Source organism: Aptenodytes patagonicus, chromosome 3, assembly GCF_965638725.1.
Source record: "Aptenodytes patagonicus chromosome 3, bAptPat1.pri.cur, whole genome shotgun sequence".
NCBI lineage: Eukaryota > Metazoa > Chordata > Aves > Sphenisciformes > Spheniscidae > Aptenodytes > Aptenodytes patagonicus.
Window position 1 is genome coordinate 54,338,982 of NC_134951.1, and position 19,059 is coordinate 54,358,040.

The 19,059-nt window shown below is 48.4% G+C and overlaps 1 protein-coding gene across 1 annotated transcript in view; it reads right to left on the reverse strand.

Moving 5' to 3' along the window:
* Positions 1–8,373: 8,373 nt before the first annotated feature.
* METTL24 (methyltransferase like 24) overlaps positions 8,374–19,059 on the reverse strand; it is a 50,873-nt gene continuing 40,187 nt past the window's right edge. Inside the window, exon 5 of the mRNA XM_076333411.1 lies at positions 8,374–9,934. Within this exon, the coding sequence (XP_076189526.1) occupies positions 9,596–9,934 (339 nt within the window). The 3' untranslated portion in view covers positions 8,374–9,595. The remainder of the gene's footprint in view (positions 9,935–19,059) is intronic.

Below are 19,059 nucleotides of genomic sequence, written 5' to 3' on the forward strand. Positions count from 1 at the left end.
TACTGAGTGTTGCCTTTGGGGAACAAAAATAAGAAATGTTGACTCCATAAATTCTACTGGAGTTGATAAACTGGGATTAAATGTTTGCAACAAGCCCAGGACTGAAAATTCCCCTAGAAACTTTCAGATAAAATCCTTTGTCCCTCACAGTTGGTCACCGTGTTAATCTTTTGTGGAATTTCTCACATCTGCATTGAAGCCTGCAGGGGGAATTTTTATGAGGATAATTCCCCCTTGTCGGCTTGGGAGTTGCAAACTCCAAAGCTCACGTTGTCAGCTAGTTTGCTGTGCACGAGGATAGACAGCATGTGTGGTGCGAGTCTAGACTTGTCGTTCTAGCAGCCACCTGGGAAAAGATTTTTTGCTGGGCTAATTAACTTGAATCATGTCCTTCTCTTATCTTCCCAATTTCATGTTTCGCCAGAAATTGGTCTGTTACAAATGTTGGTCAGAACAAGCCTAGGCTGAACTTGGCATGTGAGCAGACGGAGCCGGGAAAAGGCAGCGTTGGGAGAAAAGGGAAGAGCGTGTTTCGAGTTCCCCCAATTTATTCTCCCCTAACATTAGGCGGAGAATGCAACAAAGTGGTTCAAGCCGAAAGGAGCTTCTTGGGAGGGCTGGAGGCAAGCGTGTCACGCTGCCGGGAAGGAATACGTGCAAGCTGGAGTGTCGGGTTGCTGTCATAGCGTCATAATTTTGTTCCCCTTGATCATGCATCTGTAACTTTCAGAAATGATGTGCCAATATATTGCCACTTTCATTAATACCAATTATTTTACAGTGGGGGTTGTACAGATAAGTGAACTATCTCCATCGTTCTTGGAATTCTGCCTGGGAAATTTGATAGTTCCTTTGGCCTTGTGCCATCTCTTTTTCTTGGACTTTTTTCATATGCAAGAGGGGGAAATATCCCACATATCCTCATGCAACTTGCTGGTAAGAAGGCTGTCTTTCTTGAAGCAGATGGTCTTGGCATCTGCCTTGCACAGAGTTTATAATTGTCCCCAGTAAGATGAGGCTGCTCAGTCTTTGCGCTCATTACGAGGAACAAATATCTAAATTACTGTACATCCAGAAATGTCCAAGATTGTCTTGTAAAAAGCCAATTTTTAGCAACAGGCAGATGTTCAATATACCGTTTAACACTGTGGTCTTTAAAGGCTGATTTAAACAGCGAGCTCTGCAGATCTGACAGCCCAGTAACACAATGTACTTTCCTTCTTTCTACCAGCTGGTCATTACAAAATCCTGCTCCCATTTGCTAGGAAGACTCCACATGACAAGGAGCCTGCATGAGGGGGACCACGTGGAGAGCAGAGGAGGGAGGGGAGTTTTGCTTGGAAGACTTCAAACAGTTGAACCTATACACCAGAAAAATCAGTTTCCGGGGAGGTTGTTCCTCTGGAGACTACTTAAGGACTTGCTACCGTAGGTTGACTTCACTAGCATACACTCAACATTTAAGTCTCATATCTTGCAGTAAAACGTATCTTTTCTGTCAGGCTTGCTGATAAAAAAAATAACAGATACACCACGGCTGTCTTGCAGCGCTCAGAGAAAACTGCTTGTGGCAGGGTTATGTTTACAGAAGCTCCTTGCAGAGTTTAAAGCTTTTGGAAACAAGTTGCAATGACTTTCAATGGGGCATGGACCGCTAAATTTGCCAGGTGCTCTGGAAGTTTGACCTCAGACCTGTTTATTATCTTGTTGTATGATGGAACATTTAAAGTGTGTTAAATGCTAAAGCACTGAGTCTTTCTGAGTCTCCTTTTAACCTGCTGCACTTCATGCCACTGGGAGGCTGCTGAAATGAAACGTTACTGCAGATGCGTTGGGTTTGTCGTTCAGAATAAGAGGTTCTCATTAGGCCTTGGGTTTTTTGGTTAGTCTGAAAGATGTCAAGACTAACTGAGCCTGCTTCTCCTCTGATTTGGGAAAGGAAGACAACACCACAAATCCTCTAGGGAGTCATTTCAGTAATAGGAACTTTATGGAGCTTCAAGACCACTGACAGTTACCCGGACATGGTTCTGGGAGCTGCAAATCTTTCCAGTTCTCCCAGCATAATTACCCCGCAGTTGGTGTCTTGCTCTAACTCACCAGCTAAACGCGTCAGTGGTAGAATAAGTGGTTTTTCGGTGGAGTTTAAACTCTTGCAAAGCAACATTTAAAAAAAAAAATTGCAAAAATGGCCTGTACCAGAAGAGCTGTAACACTCTAACCTCATACCTTAGCTTGCACGAGGCTGATTTCCCCACGCAGCTGTGACTTTGCTCGCCCAGGCTAGTTGGTTTTATTTTGCTTCCGCATCCACGTACAATCTTGCTCCTTCAGCTCCTCCATATATACTCTGTAAAACGTAATCCCTTCCAATATTCCTTGCTCAGGAGATGAAGAGGGAAATTGGACTCCGAATGAAGTCAGTTGTCAGGCCAGACATCTACAGGAAAAAAAAGTAAGCCCCATTCCCCAGAGTTTTCAAAACCATGTTGAGTTTGGTCAGAACAGCTTCTCTACAGCAAGCTCCTCTCTTTCTCTCCCCTGGTGCCGACCCTTTGGGAGTACCTTGGGGCAGGGGGGCGAGGTGGTTTTGTTTGCTTTTTGTCATAATTCCTCCAATATTATAAAGGTGGAATAACATTATGCAATAATATTTCTTCAGATGCTGAATTCTCCTATGTCTTGGAGCAGTTTTCCTTCCCTTCACAAGGAAGAAGAAGAAGAAGGAAGAAGGCGTTTGAGGGCCTCTCCTGCCTGGCAAGCCAGTTTGGGAGGTCAGCGTGGGGTCTGATGAATTCTCAGCCCCTGTGTTGCGGCTGCTCCTGGCTGGTGTCAGCGGAGAGACGCGGGTACTGCTGGGACACAGTTGCTGCTGCTGCTGCTGCTGCTGCTGCTGCGGCATTAGAGGTCTGACACCGGTCAGGCGGCTGTCCCACCTCCCTGCGAGGGTGGTGGCACGCAGGGTGGTGGCTCCACTCTAGGTATCTGAAGGTGGATGCACAGGTGGGATTCACGTTGTTTGGTTTTGATTCAGAAATGGAATTTCAAATATAGGGGGGGAAATACCAGCTGAGGTGCAGGAGCATTTTAATTACTTACAGAAGTTTTGTACTGTGTACACCACTGAACTTTCTTTCAGGAAATTGCTGAAAAATAAGCACATATGGTGGTAATCCACCAAAAAGAGCAGGGATGTTGCATTGGTATTCACGTCTGAGTCGTCGTTTCTACGCAGCGCAAAGCAGGCTCCTGTTTTCTCCTTGTGTAAGATCCTGCCTATCAGGATAAGGGACATAGCACAGGCTGTCTCTGCAAGGGTCTCTTTCTGAACCAGCTGAAACACTTTACAACAGGCAGGTCAAACTACACCATGAACAGGGACTTCTATTTAAGGGAAAAGATCCATTCATTATCACTGGCAGTTCCCTTCAAGTGCCGGGCTTGCTCTGCAGATGCTGCCCCTGAAAGGCAGCGGAGGGAAGCAAGTATAAATATGTCTCTGAATGTAGGTCAGCTCTGAACTTCCACCGGCACTAAACCAGGTCTCTACTGACTGCAATTAAATTAAATGTCACATTGTGTTAACAAGCAGGAAGAAATCAAGAGTGATTTCCCACTGAATAAGCCTGAGGATCCTTTCAAGGGCAAGGGAGCGGCTAATGAATCTCATGAAATCAAAGTTTTTGAATGAACCAGATGGTCTCAGCTGTTGAATAATTCACCAGAGAGAATGACTGCTATTTCTTCAGGTGTGCTACCAGGTAATACGTCTTCTTGGCATCTGCCAAGAAAGGCCAGACATATGTTCCCTTTACATTTTCTTTGATCTTTCACAGTTGAGAGGTGCTCGTGAAGAGCAACCCTTCACAAGTCACCAATGGGATCAAAGCCTGGGGCCCGAAGTGCATGCGATAAACATCAGGTTTTGGAGTGGGGCAGGAGGTCAGACCTTTCTTTGGTCAAATTTTGGAACCTCCAAGGAAGCCAGCGTGGCATTCAGAAAGGGACTGGTTCCCCTGGAAAAGAGTGTTAGTGTCCTAACACGTCCCCCTCTGTGCTGCCATGGGCTCTCTATGGAAAGCCCATGTTGCAGTATTAAGTGTGATAGTTTGGGGGATTCAAATCTGTCGCTGCTCTTCATCTTTACCAGGTCACAGCAGCACCTGTAAATTCTGATTCACAGATGTGTGTGATTTATAAATCACTGTGGGCCTCTCTGAAAAGGAAATGCCCTCACCCCCACACAGGGATCTGTACAAATAAAACTGCCACTACATGCAGGTCATCTCTGCAAAGATCCATTTTAGACCCAGCTGAAACACCTCCTGGTGGAGGTGTCAAACTAATGCTGTAGCGACTCCACTTCGGGACCGAGACCTGGTCATTATGTCCTCGTTAGCTGGGGTTGGCACTGCTGCGGCCACCATGAGTGATCTGTGGTGTGGGCAGTAAGGAGGCTCCTGGGCTAGGTTTCACCCAGTGCCAGGCTGGAGGCAATGGGCTGGCTGCTCTGGAGAGCTGATGTGGACACCTGCAGGGAGCACGGGGAGATGCCCAATGCACCTGGGGACTGAGGGCCAGAAGCCTCGGGGGAGAGTGGAGCTGGGCAATACCCATAACGGTGACACTGAGCAGATCCAGGGTGGCAGTAGGTGCCAGGAGCACCTGGTAGATGGCATAGTACAGACCTACAGCTTAGGAAAGGGGACAGGCCACTCTTTTGCAATGATCTCCCGTGCAAGCACGTTGCCGAGCATGTTGCTGGAAGGTCAGTCCAGAGACGCACATTTGCCAGCTGCCACCTGATGATGTGGGATGGTTTGGCCCCTGGGCTCCTGCCCTGCCCTGATTTGGTCCGGGCACCTTCCTGTGCTGCTCCTGGCAGTAGGAGTTTGAAGGATGAGTCTCACTTTCTTCCTCAGATGCTGCTAAGGGCAGGGCCCCGCAGCGGGTCTCTGGCAAGTCATCTCTCAGAAGGAAAAAAAGGCTTTACTGCATTGTCTGCAGGAGATGCTGGACGCTGCTCAGACAGTGCACTCAGGAATATTTTAGCAATGCCAGGACAGGCCAGCGGCCCTTTCTTCCTGCCTGGGCACGGCCACGCAGTTACCAGTCTCCAGGCTGTGGCTCTAATGGGAAAATGCCCTGCCCGCACCGGTTTTAATGCTGCACTTGAAGAAGGGAGCAGCTACCGCAGTTTCTGTGCAGGTCTGATCTGGGAAGAGATGTTGAGTACAACGCTGGCACACGGTTACTGCAAGGCTCACTGCAGGGAGACCATGTCAACAACCTCCTCACCTGTTTCGTGGCCTCTCCAACAGCTCCTCCAGAGCTGCTCCTGGGCAGTGCAATGCTCCCCGCAAGGAGCCATCCCAGAGGAGCAAGGCAGGCTCAAACACGGGTGCCAAATGTGTGCGGATGTCCCCAGAGTAGCTGGTGTGGTTGAGAGCCAGCACATAGCAGTAAATCTGGGGGGGGATGGCTGGTGGATCTTCAGCTCTGGCTGAAGCAGCGAGAGCCTGTGGATATCAGCAGTCCTGGATCCCCGCCTTTCTCTCAGCACTGTCCCTAACGGGCTGGAGATACCGCCTGAGCAGGGTGTATGGCTGGGACCCGGCAGCAAGTAGGGGACAATTGTGCCTGGGTATGGCAGTGGGTGGACACACACTTACCCACCCGGCATCCCTCAGTGCCAGCCTGTCCGCTGTGGCAGTCAGCCAGCGCCAGCTTGTGCCCCTGTCACCTACCCGGCAGCTCAGTCGTTAGGAGATGGGAACTGAATCCATTTAAGAGTCTCTCCTTTAGGTAAAAGAGATCAATAAAAGAGAAGTGGTAAGGGTGCAAAAGCAAGACCTCAGGAAGGCTGTAACTCTGCTTTAAGAGATGCTAAGTAGAAAGGCACAGATAGTGCATAAAGTAAGAGCTGTTCATTTTCTCCCATAATATCACATAACTGCCTCCAGAATGATAAATGGCTTTTATCTATCCCGTATCTGAGAGAAGGTTTCCTTAGAAATTACCATAGTTATTGGAATCTTTTCTTGTGGAAGATGTATTTGCTACAGCCTGAATTGTTCCTGACACTACCTGGCAATCCTGAGCAAGAGATTAGCTGAGGGTTTACTAAACTCTACGTCTTAAGCAAAAAAGAACCAGGATGGACCTCCACTCCATTTCTGTAATTTACATATACATCACCATTTTTTCTTCAGGGCAATAAATGATGGAAGATGTGCATCCCTTTGGAATTTTAACATCTGAAAGAGATCATGTAATTTAATTTTTAACCTCTATCTATTGGTTTCTTAAACAAATTATAATAAGCTACTAGGCTAGTTACTTTAAGACTAATCAGGAGGAAAAACCTGTGCAGTGCTAGAGCCTGTATTTTTATGCTTTATTAATAAATCAAGACTCACAGCTGGGCCTTTGCCACCTCATTATTTGAAAAATGGGAGTTGAGCCATTCTGTGGTGCAGTAAGTGTGATTGTTCCAACAAGCTAGATATTGGTTTAGGAAATCCTGGCACCCTCTCGCATTTTAATGAATCTCCTCATGGCCCTGCATTGTTAAACAACCTCTGTACTTAATGTAGGAGGGTTTGCAGCAAGCATGGCTGTCACAGAGAAAGCATTTCCTAGCCATTTTCAGAGGTCGTGGTTCCCTTGGGTTGTGTATTAACCTGGCTCAGGGACGGCAATATGTAGCTTGGCCCTGTGCAAAGCGCTTTGCCTAACGTCTTGGACATGGGGAATCCAACACAGCAACAATATGTCATCTTGATTTTGAGCGCCGCAGAGCTGAGGAGGTGGTGGGCCCCCACAGCACCCTGCTCTGGGTGACTGCAAAGCCCCTCGCCCCCCGGTCCAGGTGGGATGTGCAGGAGCAGAAACAGAAGCTACATTTATACCAGAAAATAAAGCGGTGCCAGGAGGTATTCCCCAGCCTCGAGGCAAACTGGCAAAGATGGCCTGGCCATGTCCATTTACTGAACTCTTTCAGCTTCCCAAACAAGGTGTCTGCATCCAAGCTGTCCTTGGCTTGGGCTAACTCCCCAGCTGTGCCTAAGAATCGTCGGGGAGAACCCTAGATGGCCTGAGCCAAAATTGTGCCAGATAGATAGCCGTTCCCAGAGCCTGTGCATGCTGCCTGCCACTGCTTAATTTACTAGCACAGGCACAGCTGGGATCAACACCCAGTCAGCAGTCCTGGTCCAGCTGCACCGTCCTCTTTCTTCCCTAAATGAGGCATTTGGTGTGCAGAAGCCCATGTTAAGTCCTCTTAGAATTAAACTCCACTTCAGAAAATCCAAGTGTAACTAAAGAAGTAGATGGATTTGTTTTTAAAAGGAAAATAAAATGGGGAGGCAGTAAATCAGAGAGTCCATACAACACAAGGCACTGTCAGCATGACTGAAAGGCAGTAGATTGAAAATCAGCATGCATTTGTTAAAAAAGAAAGGGTTTGACATTTAGCCACAAGTTAAAATTTCAAACATGATTTGGAAGACTGATACAAACCTGAACGCACAAGGACACAGAGCTGGCTTTCTCTGAAGAGATTAAAATCCCTCCCATTTCCACCAGCCCCTCACCACCCTAGTCCTTCACCATCGAAGCAGGGAGAGAGTTTTTTCCTGCCTCTTCCCACAGCAGCCCGAGGTCTGGGGCCTCTGTGGCCAGCACGGATGCTCAAAGTCAGATTCGCTGCAGCAGTTTCAAGCCCCACGACGGGCTCTGCAGGTCCCAGTGGGGAGGCGGGTGCTGGGGCCAGGGCAGGTGGCTCCCCGCAGCCCCAGAGGGTCACCCGCCTGCTGGCCTCTTCCGGGGGAAAGGGAGCTGACCCAAAGGGCTGAAGCAGTTTCTGCGGAGGAGAGCGGTCCCTGCCCGCCCTGGGGCAGCGGGAGCCCTCAGAGAGGTGGGACAGGAGAAAAGCAGATGCCTCGCTCCGGGGCGAAGCCTGGGGAAGGTGAGGGGAATGGCTCGAGCCACTGGTGAGGCAAAGCAGTGCCTCTGGGAGAAAGCTGACTCGCCTGGCTGGAAGGAAGAGCTCCTACTCTTTTTTTTCCCCTCTGGCTGCTTGCCGAGATCCTGTGGTCATGTTGGGTTCAGCGCAGGGCCCTGCTCTGGGAAGGAGGGGATGAGGGAGCTGAGGCAGCGGAGAGGGTGAAAAAGTAAAGGAGGGTGTGAAAGGAGAGAGGGGAATGCCAGGATTACAAGAGAAAGAACAACACGGGGACAGAGAGAGAGGGACTTGTTAAAAACAACGCTGGCCTGAGGCACACTAAGGGGAGGAACACTGAGCCCTGCAGAGGTCAGAAACCAAAGGCAGTTACAAAGGCCATATATCAAAGACATGGAAGTGGTGTCATCTTGTATTTTAATGCAAAGTTTAATGTAAAAATTCTTTTAAAGAGAAGAAAAAACCCAACCTGCTATATATTTTTTAGCTCCCCCTATTCCTTAGCTCCTCAGGGAACGGCCAAGGCTGGCTCCTGGGAGTGCACTGCAGACAACCCATATACCAGCCTGCAGAGCCCCAGCACGCCCACAAGCCAGGGCATCTGCCTCCGCCACCTCCGCCAGCATCGGTGCGGACCCGGGGTCTGGCCTGCTCATGTCAGGGAGAGGCGGCCAGGCCAGGGAGGTGTTGAGGAGGTAGCAGGTATCCAGGCCCAGCACTGGAGAAGGCACGCAGCAGAACATTCAACTAAAACCCAAAACAAACGAACAAAAAAGACCAGGTTTAATTTTCAGCTCTTTTAAATAAGTATCTCACTAGATGAAAAACCATTTGTTACAGCCATCGCAGGAGTAATTTAAAACAAGCCGTTCTTTGAGCAGATGACCTAGGGAAGCCCTGTCTTCTGTGGCTGAAGCCTCCAGAGGGTGAGGAGGGGGAGTGCTGGTGGCAGCTTTTCCTGCAGCTGAGTCTCTCTGTCCCACCGTCACCTGTGTGAGAAGCGCTGAACTTGCTTCCCGCGGCCAGACTGCCCTATAGAGTCAAAGTCAGAGCACTCAGAATCTGTTCAACCAAATAGATAAGAATTTAGTTTGGTGGCGATTTCTGCCTCTGCCAAATTCAGCTGCAATTTGCCAGTGGGTTGAAGAACATACTGTTCTTGCCTAAAATTTGTTCCATAGGAAAGAAGGCAAAAGTAAAGGTGCAAATCAAAGACGATCGCTTTACAGATAAGTAACACTTGACTCTTCCTGAGAAAAGCACCTCCTCATGAGCGCTCTTCTGCCCGAGGGCCTGTGCAGCTCAGCGAGCAGAGCTTCCCGGGGCAGCCCCAGAGGGATGCCCTCTGTGCCGGCACGCTCAGGCATGGGGCAGCATGGGAAAGCCGTGCTGTTACCCACCCCAGACAAACCTTTACAGAAACCTCTGTCCTCTGAGACAGTGTACCCGCTGGCAAATATATTGCTACACAAATCTGCACCATGTATCTTTTCCTAGTGCCAGTTCTTTTGACAACATATAAAAATAAAAGCCAGTCCATTTTGTTAGCAGTCACTGTGTGCATATTTAGCAACTTTAGCCAGTGACGCCAAAGTCCTCTTCGATAATGCTACAGGGCCAGATGGCTCGCAGTCACACATCATAAATTCCTTTCTGATATTTCCATCTTGTATTTACCCAGCTCAGTGTGTAACAGCTACTGGCGTTGAAGGCTTCCTTTTTCAGAAACATCTGTGGTTTTGATAAGTCTTTGTAGGTATGGAAAAGCCTGAAGTCCTTCAGCTCCAGTTCTCGGAGCAGACTGTACCAGTACCGCACCACGGTGCTGTCATTGCCACTGACCTCAAACCCAGGCCAGTGGATGTGCACCTCAAAGACCAGCTGTCCTATCTGCTCAACAACATCTTCCAGGATCAGGTTTTCCAAAATTTTCCACTCAGCGCTCTCCACATCTGCCTTGAGGACATCAATCTGCAACAAAAATGAAAATGAGAGGCTTTGCAATTATTGTCAGTATCCTCTGAGGCCAGGCTTGTCCGTTTTATAATATACATAATTGCCCTTATGCACAGTTCCTTTAGTGTTTAAAAAAAAAAAAAAAAATATCTCAGAACATCCTAGGGCTAATATGGACAGTAGGTGAAGCTTCATGCTTGCCTGTTCACAGCCCTTCTGCTGCCTCCAACTCCTGGGCTGAAAAGCTTTGTACCCCAAGGTGCCTGATGCAGCTGATCCTACAATCAAAGCATGTTACTGTTCCTTCACAAATCTTGTGGTGGCATCAAAGCTATGGAAAAAAGAAACCCACCTCACTAAAAAAAGACACTAAGGCATTACTGTTCCTTATCTCTCCATCACAAAATCCTGCGACAGAACAAAACACACTAACAGTGATTACTTGCTCCACGGTAGAGCGGGGTCCTTGTGTGCCAGGTGCTGCGTGCACCACACAAGTGCAAGAGAAGGCCAAAGTGGAATGAGTACTGTGAGCAGCTCAGGTCATCAGTTACCCACGGCCAAGCTGCTGTCTGAAGCTTTTGCAGGCATCACTACGGATGCTGAGTGAGGAGGACCAATTCAAAGGAGAATTATGCAAAGACTCTGCAGGGTTTTAAGGGCAGCTGCTCCAAAGAAAAAGGGACAGCAGGAAAGAAGCCGTGAAGTTGCTTGAAGGGAAAAATGCAACTAATAAACAAGCGCCCTGTTTTAATTTTAGACCATTACTTAATTTTGTCGTTAGATATTCAGCAAACCAACATCTCACAGCCCAACACAAGTGCGGGTTGATTTTGCTTGGCAGTTAGCTGGAGGAGGGGAGTTGTATGCTTCAATAAAAAAAAAGCATTTCATCAAAATTTCGCACCTGGTTGAAAATGATGACTGCAGTAATGCTCACAAGCTGCAGAGGGCCCGTGATTCCCAGAGCTGAACAGGGGAAACTCCTCCCCCCCACCATGAGAGCAGGGTTTGCCTGTGCCGGTTCCACCTGAACTGCTGCTTCTGCCCATCTGCTCATGCTCAGGATGAGTTTGAAGTGAAAACTGAAGACTTTAGAGTCAAGAATAGTAAAAAAAACCAAAACCCCAGGCTCTCTCGGCAGCCTACCCTAACCCTTGAGGCAGTGTTGGAAAAGGCACCTGTGCAGGTACAGGAGAGAAATTTGGGCAGGTGATGTAAAAGCATTGCCAAGGCAACTGCTTCCCTAAGCTGCCCCATCCCAGGACGCCTCACTGGCGTCAGGCCATGCCCCGTCCATGCGGGCTGGGGCCCTGGCTCGTGGACCCCTCTGTTCAGGGGCGCAGGGCAGGGGTTGTGCTGTGAGCTCTGCTTCACAGGGGCCGTAGCCAGAAACCACAGGGCCATGGCAGGGTTTGGGTGAGGTGAGCTGCCAGGACCGTGTGAGGGGCTCGCGTGGCTGCTTCTTCAACTGTGCCTTGGCTAAGGGAAATGCTGTTCGTTCCTCAACTTCACCCATAAATGTGCATAAATGCCCTTCACCAGTCTAAAGCCTAGGGAGCAGGGCCAGGGCTGTAAATAACTTGGCCATCCACTTCCATAGGTAAGTGCAGTTGAGAGGAGGAAGGCTGCCTCATACAGCTATCTTGCCACACTCTTCCTCATCCCTGACCTGGGGTTAGGGACCAAAACCACAATGTCAAAAGACATTGGACAAGAAGTTTTAAGAGTTAATTAATTAATTTCAAATTTTAACCTCACATGTCAAAAATAAACGACAGTAACTGTGTAGGCTTCCTACACAGGGGCTCTCACTTCATGGCAAAGGTCCCTCCAGTCTACCTGGACCTGTAGTACTACACTGATCACACCTGGATGCCCAAAGCTCTGCAGTCCGTGGTCCCCGGTTGCCTGAGGGACAGACAGAGGCAGGCAGGGCTGGTAGCAGAGGGAAGAGACATTAAGACAAAAAGTGCAGAGGTTGAAGAGGCTGGGACCAGAGACTGATGGAGGAGTTATCCTCAGACTGGAAGTTTGGGTGAAATACATTGGGAAAAAGGAGTATGATGGAGAGCTTGGGCAGAGATTTAAAAGGCAGGGCTGGAGGTAGTGGAGGAGGAAATTCTAGTAACGAGGTACACGCAGAGCACAGCAGCAGCAATACAGAGTGCCTTCCTTCCTCGGCTTTAAGAGGGTCTTTGAAAGAGGGCAGAAACCAATGGAAGGTGAAAAGCTTGGTGCTTCCCAACTGCAAACGCATAACCCAGAGAAGGGAGACAAGAGGAGCAACGGGCCCTGGGCTGTTCTTGTTCCCAATGGGGTAAAGGCTAGGACAGTGTATGGCTACTCCCACCTGTCTTACTACGACCTGGAGCTACGCCATGGGCCAGATAATGCTGCTACCAGTGGGAAAACAGAGGTCATTAGAGACAAACAGGGCGAAGCATGAGAAGGGGGCTGGCTAGGAGGGTAGGACCGAGATCTGAGGACTGTGCAAGACAGCTGCCATGGAGGGCTTGGTGATATCCTAGTTTCCAATGGGATGGCCACGTCTACCTTCCCTTGTTCTCTGGCTGGCAGACTGGAGGCACCAGGGTCTGATTTGCTGAGGTGCCGAGCGCTCACAACTGTTGAAGATTATCGTAAGTTTTTATTGAATCTTTCTATATTTTGTGTTTGATAGTGAATAAGCGACTATAAGAACATTTTGATTAATCTTTATGTTAGCGTTATGTAGGGGTTGCTGTGTTACTTGTTATCCAAGGCTGTGTTGCTTGAAGTCCCTATTCTCTGGACCCTCTAGACCATAACCAGAGCCCCTAGGTTCTATTGTATATAGGATGAGTTATTTGACAACCTGGCAAGGTAGATATCTAGCTGACCAACTTGGCAACAAAACTTACTTTTAAGGTATCCTGAAGTGAACTGCCCGCATTATAATACTAAAAAACACACCCACAGGTCAAGAAGACCCTTGCCCAGGTGAAGACCCTTCCCCTGCGCAAGCGTAGTAACAGAAGAGAATGACACAGCAGATATTATAAGTGTATGTAAATCACTAACCAATCATTGTAACTGGGAGTGTACTGCCTTGTAATTTCTGTGTATAAATGTAACGGTGATCTGGCCATAGGTGTGCTTGATTTGTGGAAATTCCACCTTGCACCCGGCACCGCAATAAAGAATGCCTGCTCTCTAAAACTCCAAACTGAGTCTTGGAGAGTTCTTCATCTGCCGACTTACGGTAACACAACCACATCAGCCCTCCTCAGGGGCTGTGCTCCGGCACTATGGATGGGCATGGGATGGCAAGAATCGGTAGGTGTTAAACGCTTGCTGTTTCTGGTCTCCATCTGTAAAACGAGGGTATTAACCATTGAACTCCTGCTGCAGGGTGCAGAAGTTGTGTCCGTGAAGGGCTGTGAGACTTCTGTGGGAAAACTGTAAAACACTGCGTTTTCAGAGCAGGACTCGGAGAGTGGGACTTGAATGAGGTCCACGGTCACAGACCAAATAATGACAAGCCAAGCTGCTGCCTGTCTGCTCATTAAGGCAGCATTGTGCCTCCTCCACACTGAGGGAGGCAGGGGGCCAGTGGAAAATGACCGAGGGATTATGGAATTAAAGCCCATATTGTGGCATGTCCACATGGGGAGGGGAGAGGAAGGTTGCACGGACAACCTTAGCTCTGGTATTTCCTAACTTGACTCTGCAACAAAGAGCCTGTCAGTCTGTCCATACATGGGTCAGTGAAACAGTTTAGCATAGCGCTCCTTTGGGTTCAAGGGGAGGCTGAATGTAAACGATGCTGCTCGTGACATTTCAGCTGAGAACTACTTCATGGTTGAGCTCACTTGTTTCCCTTTATACATTTAAATAGGTTACTTATTTTTCAGATAGCAACTCGCAGGTCTACTTGTAATGCAATTTTGTAGGTAGTTTTGATTCCACATGGCTGCAATTGCCATAGGACTGTGCTGCCATACTTCAGAAACCACAGATTCTTATCTTTGGGAGACTTCTGTAACTTTGAAAGGAGACAAATTATGCAAAACCTTTTTTTTTCTGGGGGGGTGTGTGTATGTTTCTAAGTGTTTGCTTTTGTTTTCCCATGATTTTGCTTTATGGCAACAGTAGGACATCTTTTCCCAATGGTAATGTTCTCAGTCATCATCCAGGTTGGTTTGTTTTTCTCTCATGACGCTAACTGCTGTTTTTGGCTGCTCAGCAGGTACTCTGCACGCTCTGCGCTGTATTTGCAAAATTGATCCGAAAAGTGGCTGCTAACCAATGTTTCAGTAGGATAAAATGAGTTACCACAGTAACTGCTTAAACACGTACTGAAATGACCAGGAAAAAAACACAACACTAGTGGGGATGTGCTGCATGCAGAAACCAGAGGCTCTTTGTTACCTGCAGTGCCCTGCACTGCTCAGAGACCTGGAGGGAGGAAGGTACCTGTCTCTACCCACCAACTGTTGTGACGGCCTTCCATGCAAGGGGTCCATCTCAGCCCAGAGTCTCCATTTTATGCCACGGATAGGGTAAAATAAACGGCAGAACAGCTTTGTGTCAGAGTATCTGAGCAAATAACAAGTGTCCTGCTAACACCGAATGCAAGTTTTGTGATGAGAGATCACGCAGGAGATATTTACCCTCAGTGATAAGCAGCATACTACAGGTAAGAAATGCGCTACCACCTTCCAGATGCCTTGATTCAAAGTGCCAGTGAAAGGATTAGTGGACAAATCTATAAATTCAGAGCTCTAATTCACCTGGGAGTGCAGCTGGAGTCTGCTCCTGAGAGTAAATCCTGGAGGGCAAAGATCTACAGTGCCTGAAGGTAAAATATGGCAGTCAATTGCCCGCCGGTTTCGAGTACTCGCAAAGGCTGGTTCCTCTTATCTTCCACAAACTAACTAGGTTATCACAGAAAAGTAAAAAATGTGGATTTTTTTAATGTTTTCTCAGTGTTTAGCTCCCTTGAAAAAGCAGTGTAGCATTGTACCAGTTACACTTGGAAAAAAAAGAAGCCTTTCCTCATGCACAACCAAGCATATAAAACAGCTGAAAAAGAATGTGTTTTAGTTAGTGAAGGTTGACACTGTACTGTATAAAGGCTCATTTCTTCTTTTTAGGGTAATGACTTGTTACAACCGTGCATCATTTCCTAAAGCAGAGATCAGAGCTCTGTTTGCTTTGATCGTTCTTGAACTACCAGGGTTAACGGGGATTTCAGGCTCTGTGCTGCCCCGTGGGCACCATTTAAAGCTCCCCGCGGAGAAGAGTCAATTGAGAGTGAGTAGCTGGAGGAAGCAATTTAGCTGTATTACTTCCAGCACAAACTCAGCATGTGGAAGCGGCAGACAGGAAAGGCAAAAACAGCAAATGTGGTACAGGTCAGGTAAGGAGGATCCCTCCCTTTCTGTGGGAGCAGCTCTGCGGCGTAAGCTGGGAGCAGGGAGAGGAGAGCTGGTTACGGCTTTCAGAGGAGCGGAGCTCAGAACCACCCTGTCCTCCTGAACCACAGTGCTGCACTCGGGATTTGCGGCTGTGAGAAATAACCCTCTGCTCCAGCTCCCTGATACCGAGTTACCATTTTGACACCAGCTGTACAGCGAGATGAACTCTGCTTGCTTATGCATCAGTTTTTCCCCTCTCCACCTAAGTAAAATTCTCTATTTTCAGCAGACGGAACTCCAGAAAAAGCTGTTTAATTCATATTTTGATAGCACACGACTTTGCAGGTAACAAACAGGTTCTGGAGTATAGTTTTTTTAAACGTAGCTTCCCTCTTTTCCCATCTGCAACCTTTCAGCATGATACTTCCCTCACTTTCTTTCCTTTCAAAATGCACCCAGCCCCTCCTCACCAGCAGGCGACGGCTTGGATGTTAAGTCCCTTTCATTCCCTTTTATTCTGAGCTGAGGCTGTAATTGATGGCAGACAGGATGCCACGTAGCCTAATAGCAAATTACGCTCCCAGCAGCTTGCGACTGCTCCTCCCCGTGCTCCCTGTGATCGGTAGGAGTGGGAACCATCCCAGCTCTCTCTGAGCCATCCGGTGGGGAGACGGGGACTGCTGTGGGCATGGTCTGAGCAACACAGATACTGAGATCAGGAGAAAAGTCAATCACTACTGGTTTACAGTGGTGTACAGCTCCAAACAGCAGCACTTCTCCATCAAATTACCTCCCTTCCTTCCTACTCACATTTACACACCCCTCCGTGATGGTCTGTATGGCCACCTTCAAAATGACTCTGGGACAAACGTGTCATTTGAGATTATTCGCTTACAACGTGACAGATCGGGCACATCTTCAAGTATCTGCTTAAGGCATCAAAGCCACAAAGCCAGTTTGTGCAGCTGGGTGCTTACATGGTCTTTGGTCTTTTTTTACAGCAAAGGGCAACTGTCCAGTTGAAGTCACACAATATACACATCACCGAAACAGAAAACCTGCAATGAGTGCAGATGAGCTTTGTTCCCCTGCTCTCACCACTGATCCTCCGCAGCCTTGCAAGTGACAGAGAAGTCTTTTTTCCCCCAGTTTCGGTGATATGCTTCCATGAAAGTGTTACACAGCAGGGGCAGGATATTAACAGTCGTTTTATGTTTACTGCTTAAGCTAGAGAAAATGTTTCATAATCACATTAAGAAAACTTATTTAACTTTCTCTGATGGCCAACTGTCAGTATAGCAACAGCTTGCCAGAAGCAGTAATGGCCCCAGACAGACAAATGTAACCATCCGGAAAGCCGACCCGGTGCACGCAGGCAGCATCAATCTCAGCTGAGTGCTCAGGAGCACTACGCCCATGCTGTCCCATGGGGGACTGCTCCCAGCCAAGACCCACGCAGGCACCCCAAGTGACTCCCTCCCACAGCCGCAGAGCCCAGGTGTGGGGGCCACTTGGCACTTTTATTCCCCGCTTCTTCCCTTGGTCTCTGATGCCAAGACGTTTCCCGCATACTCTCTCCATCTGGAAGCAATTTCTCTCTGAAGACTCATTATAGAAAAAGAGACACCCGCCCCCCCCCCCAGTCCAGTCCAGTCAAGTGATGCCACTTACTCCAATGGACAGGCAGAGAAGAAGAGGCCTTTTAGCTAGCAGGAGGCTTTTTTCAATGCCACTTTACCAAAGGACAAAATAATCTCTGGACAAACAACCACCACCTGACTTAGGAGATCAGCATGGCCTGAAATCCTTTCTCCCCGGCCGCATTTGGTCAGGAGGCTGTAGGGTTTCACCTGTGGCCTGTCATCACAAACATCTTTCTTCATCGTGGGATTAGTTCTTGGCATCTTCTCATCTTAACTCACTCTGGGCACTGGACCAGCCAGAGACAGCAGCTCACTCATTAATCGTCTTCTGGTCATAAAACAATACATGTCCCCAAGCCTGAACTGATTTTCAGACAGGTTTGATGGGTTTAGCTAGCATTACGCTATAATGACCTTAAAGCTAGAGGTGCTGTGCTTAACATCTTGTCTAGCTTGCTACCCAGCAAGACCAAGGTTCCTGTACAGTGACCCAGAGAACAGGATCTACAAGCCCTAAGCATGCGGCAGGCTGGCACTACATGTAGACAATGCTGAGGGAGAGGACCTTCCCCTCACAAAAATCCTGAGCATCAGAGATCTTGGTTCCCCATCTCTTTAAACCGAGACCAGTCTCCAGAGCAGGCAATGGGAACCTCAGTGCTAGCTGAGGACTCAAAGTGATGCTTTCTCAGAGGAAACAGGGTGAAGAGCCACCATGAGGACATGAGCCCCCAAACAGCGACCTCCTTGCCTGCTCAGACTGGCAGCAGCTCACAAGCGTGCATCCCTGCTCAGAAACACTGTGCCCCAGCTCCCATTTGCACTGTGTTACCTTTTTCAGTTTGCATGGCTCTTCTGTTGTACAGAAAAAGATGAAAACAACATCCCCTCACCAGGTCCCTCAATCTGATGGCTAGATTGCCCACGTGGGAAAAATCCCACAAGGGCGCTGCAGAAACCCTGATCTTAAATTATTTATCAGCCTGATCATCAGCAAGAGCTCTGCCTGCCGAAGCCCGTGCTGCAAACAGACATTTTAAATATTGCATTTATTCCACCAGCAGCCAACAGCCCAGGCTGGAAACGCAGTCACTCCGTGCACAGCTCTGGCCGAGTGCACGAGTTGCATTGCAAACCATTCAGCCATCTAATCTCACAGGAGATGTCCCGCTGCCCGCTCCCCCCGCAAAGGGAGAAAATCCTTTCATTTCTGTTCTTTTGATCTTCTCTGCCAGACGCTGCTGGATGCCTGTGGGAACGGATGTTTACTCAAAAGAAGAAATGCTGTATGCCGGACCCTCACGTCTCTTCATTAAAGGGGAACAAACATTTGCAGTCTGTTTGTGTCGCCCCAGCACCAAGCAAGGGCAGAGGGACCCGGCTCCGTGCTTACATAAGGCCACGTTATCCCGGTCTTGCTAAAGGTGAAAGCCAGCAGCAGGACGACAAATGCATTACGAGGGGACGAGGGGGAAGTCGGCGCAGGAGGTTTGCATTAGAAGGCAAATAGTTAAGCAGCAATTGATCCTGAAGCCCTGAGGAGCAAGGCCTGTGAGTGTGTGCACGCGTGCAAGGGACAGAGGGCTTAGGCTACCGTAAAATGGTCATTCATAGCGAGCATTTTGGCTGCAAGACCTGCTATTGTTTATTAATACAATGCCCAGGGGGGCCTTCAAAATGCAAGTAATTGAAGACAGGGCTGAGGGTCCCATCTTCAAAAAATATTCACCACACCTTAAAGAACATCTCTTGTAGGATGAGAATGTGCAGCCCCAGTATAACTGAGTAGCTCCAATTAAATCTGGTGGAGGACCTGGTTCCCATCTGCACTAGCCAGTGCAATGAAGTCCTTTAAGACTAAACCCCTTCATGGTGATCTATTTGTTTCACTCCATTTCTGGTCCAAGGTGCCAACCTGCCCCTCTTCTGCTTCACTGTTTCTCTGTCCACCCTGCTGTTTGCTTGCAACCATGGCAGGAAGAAAGCTGCGCATTCCTGAAAACGTGAATAAGGAACACCCTGAACTGCTTTCACGACTATCAGATTTCACCTGGGAGGGGCAGCGAGGAGGGGAAAGGAGGGCTGCTGTGGCTTT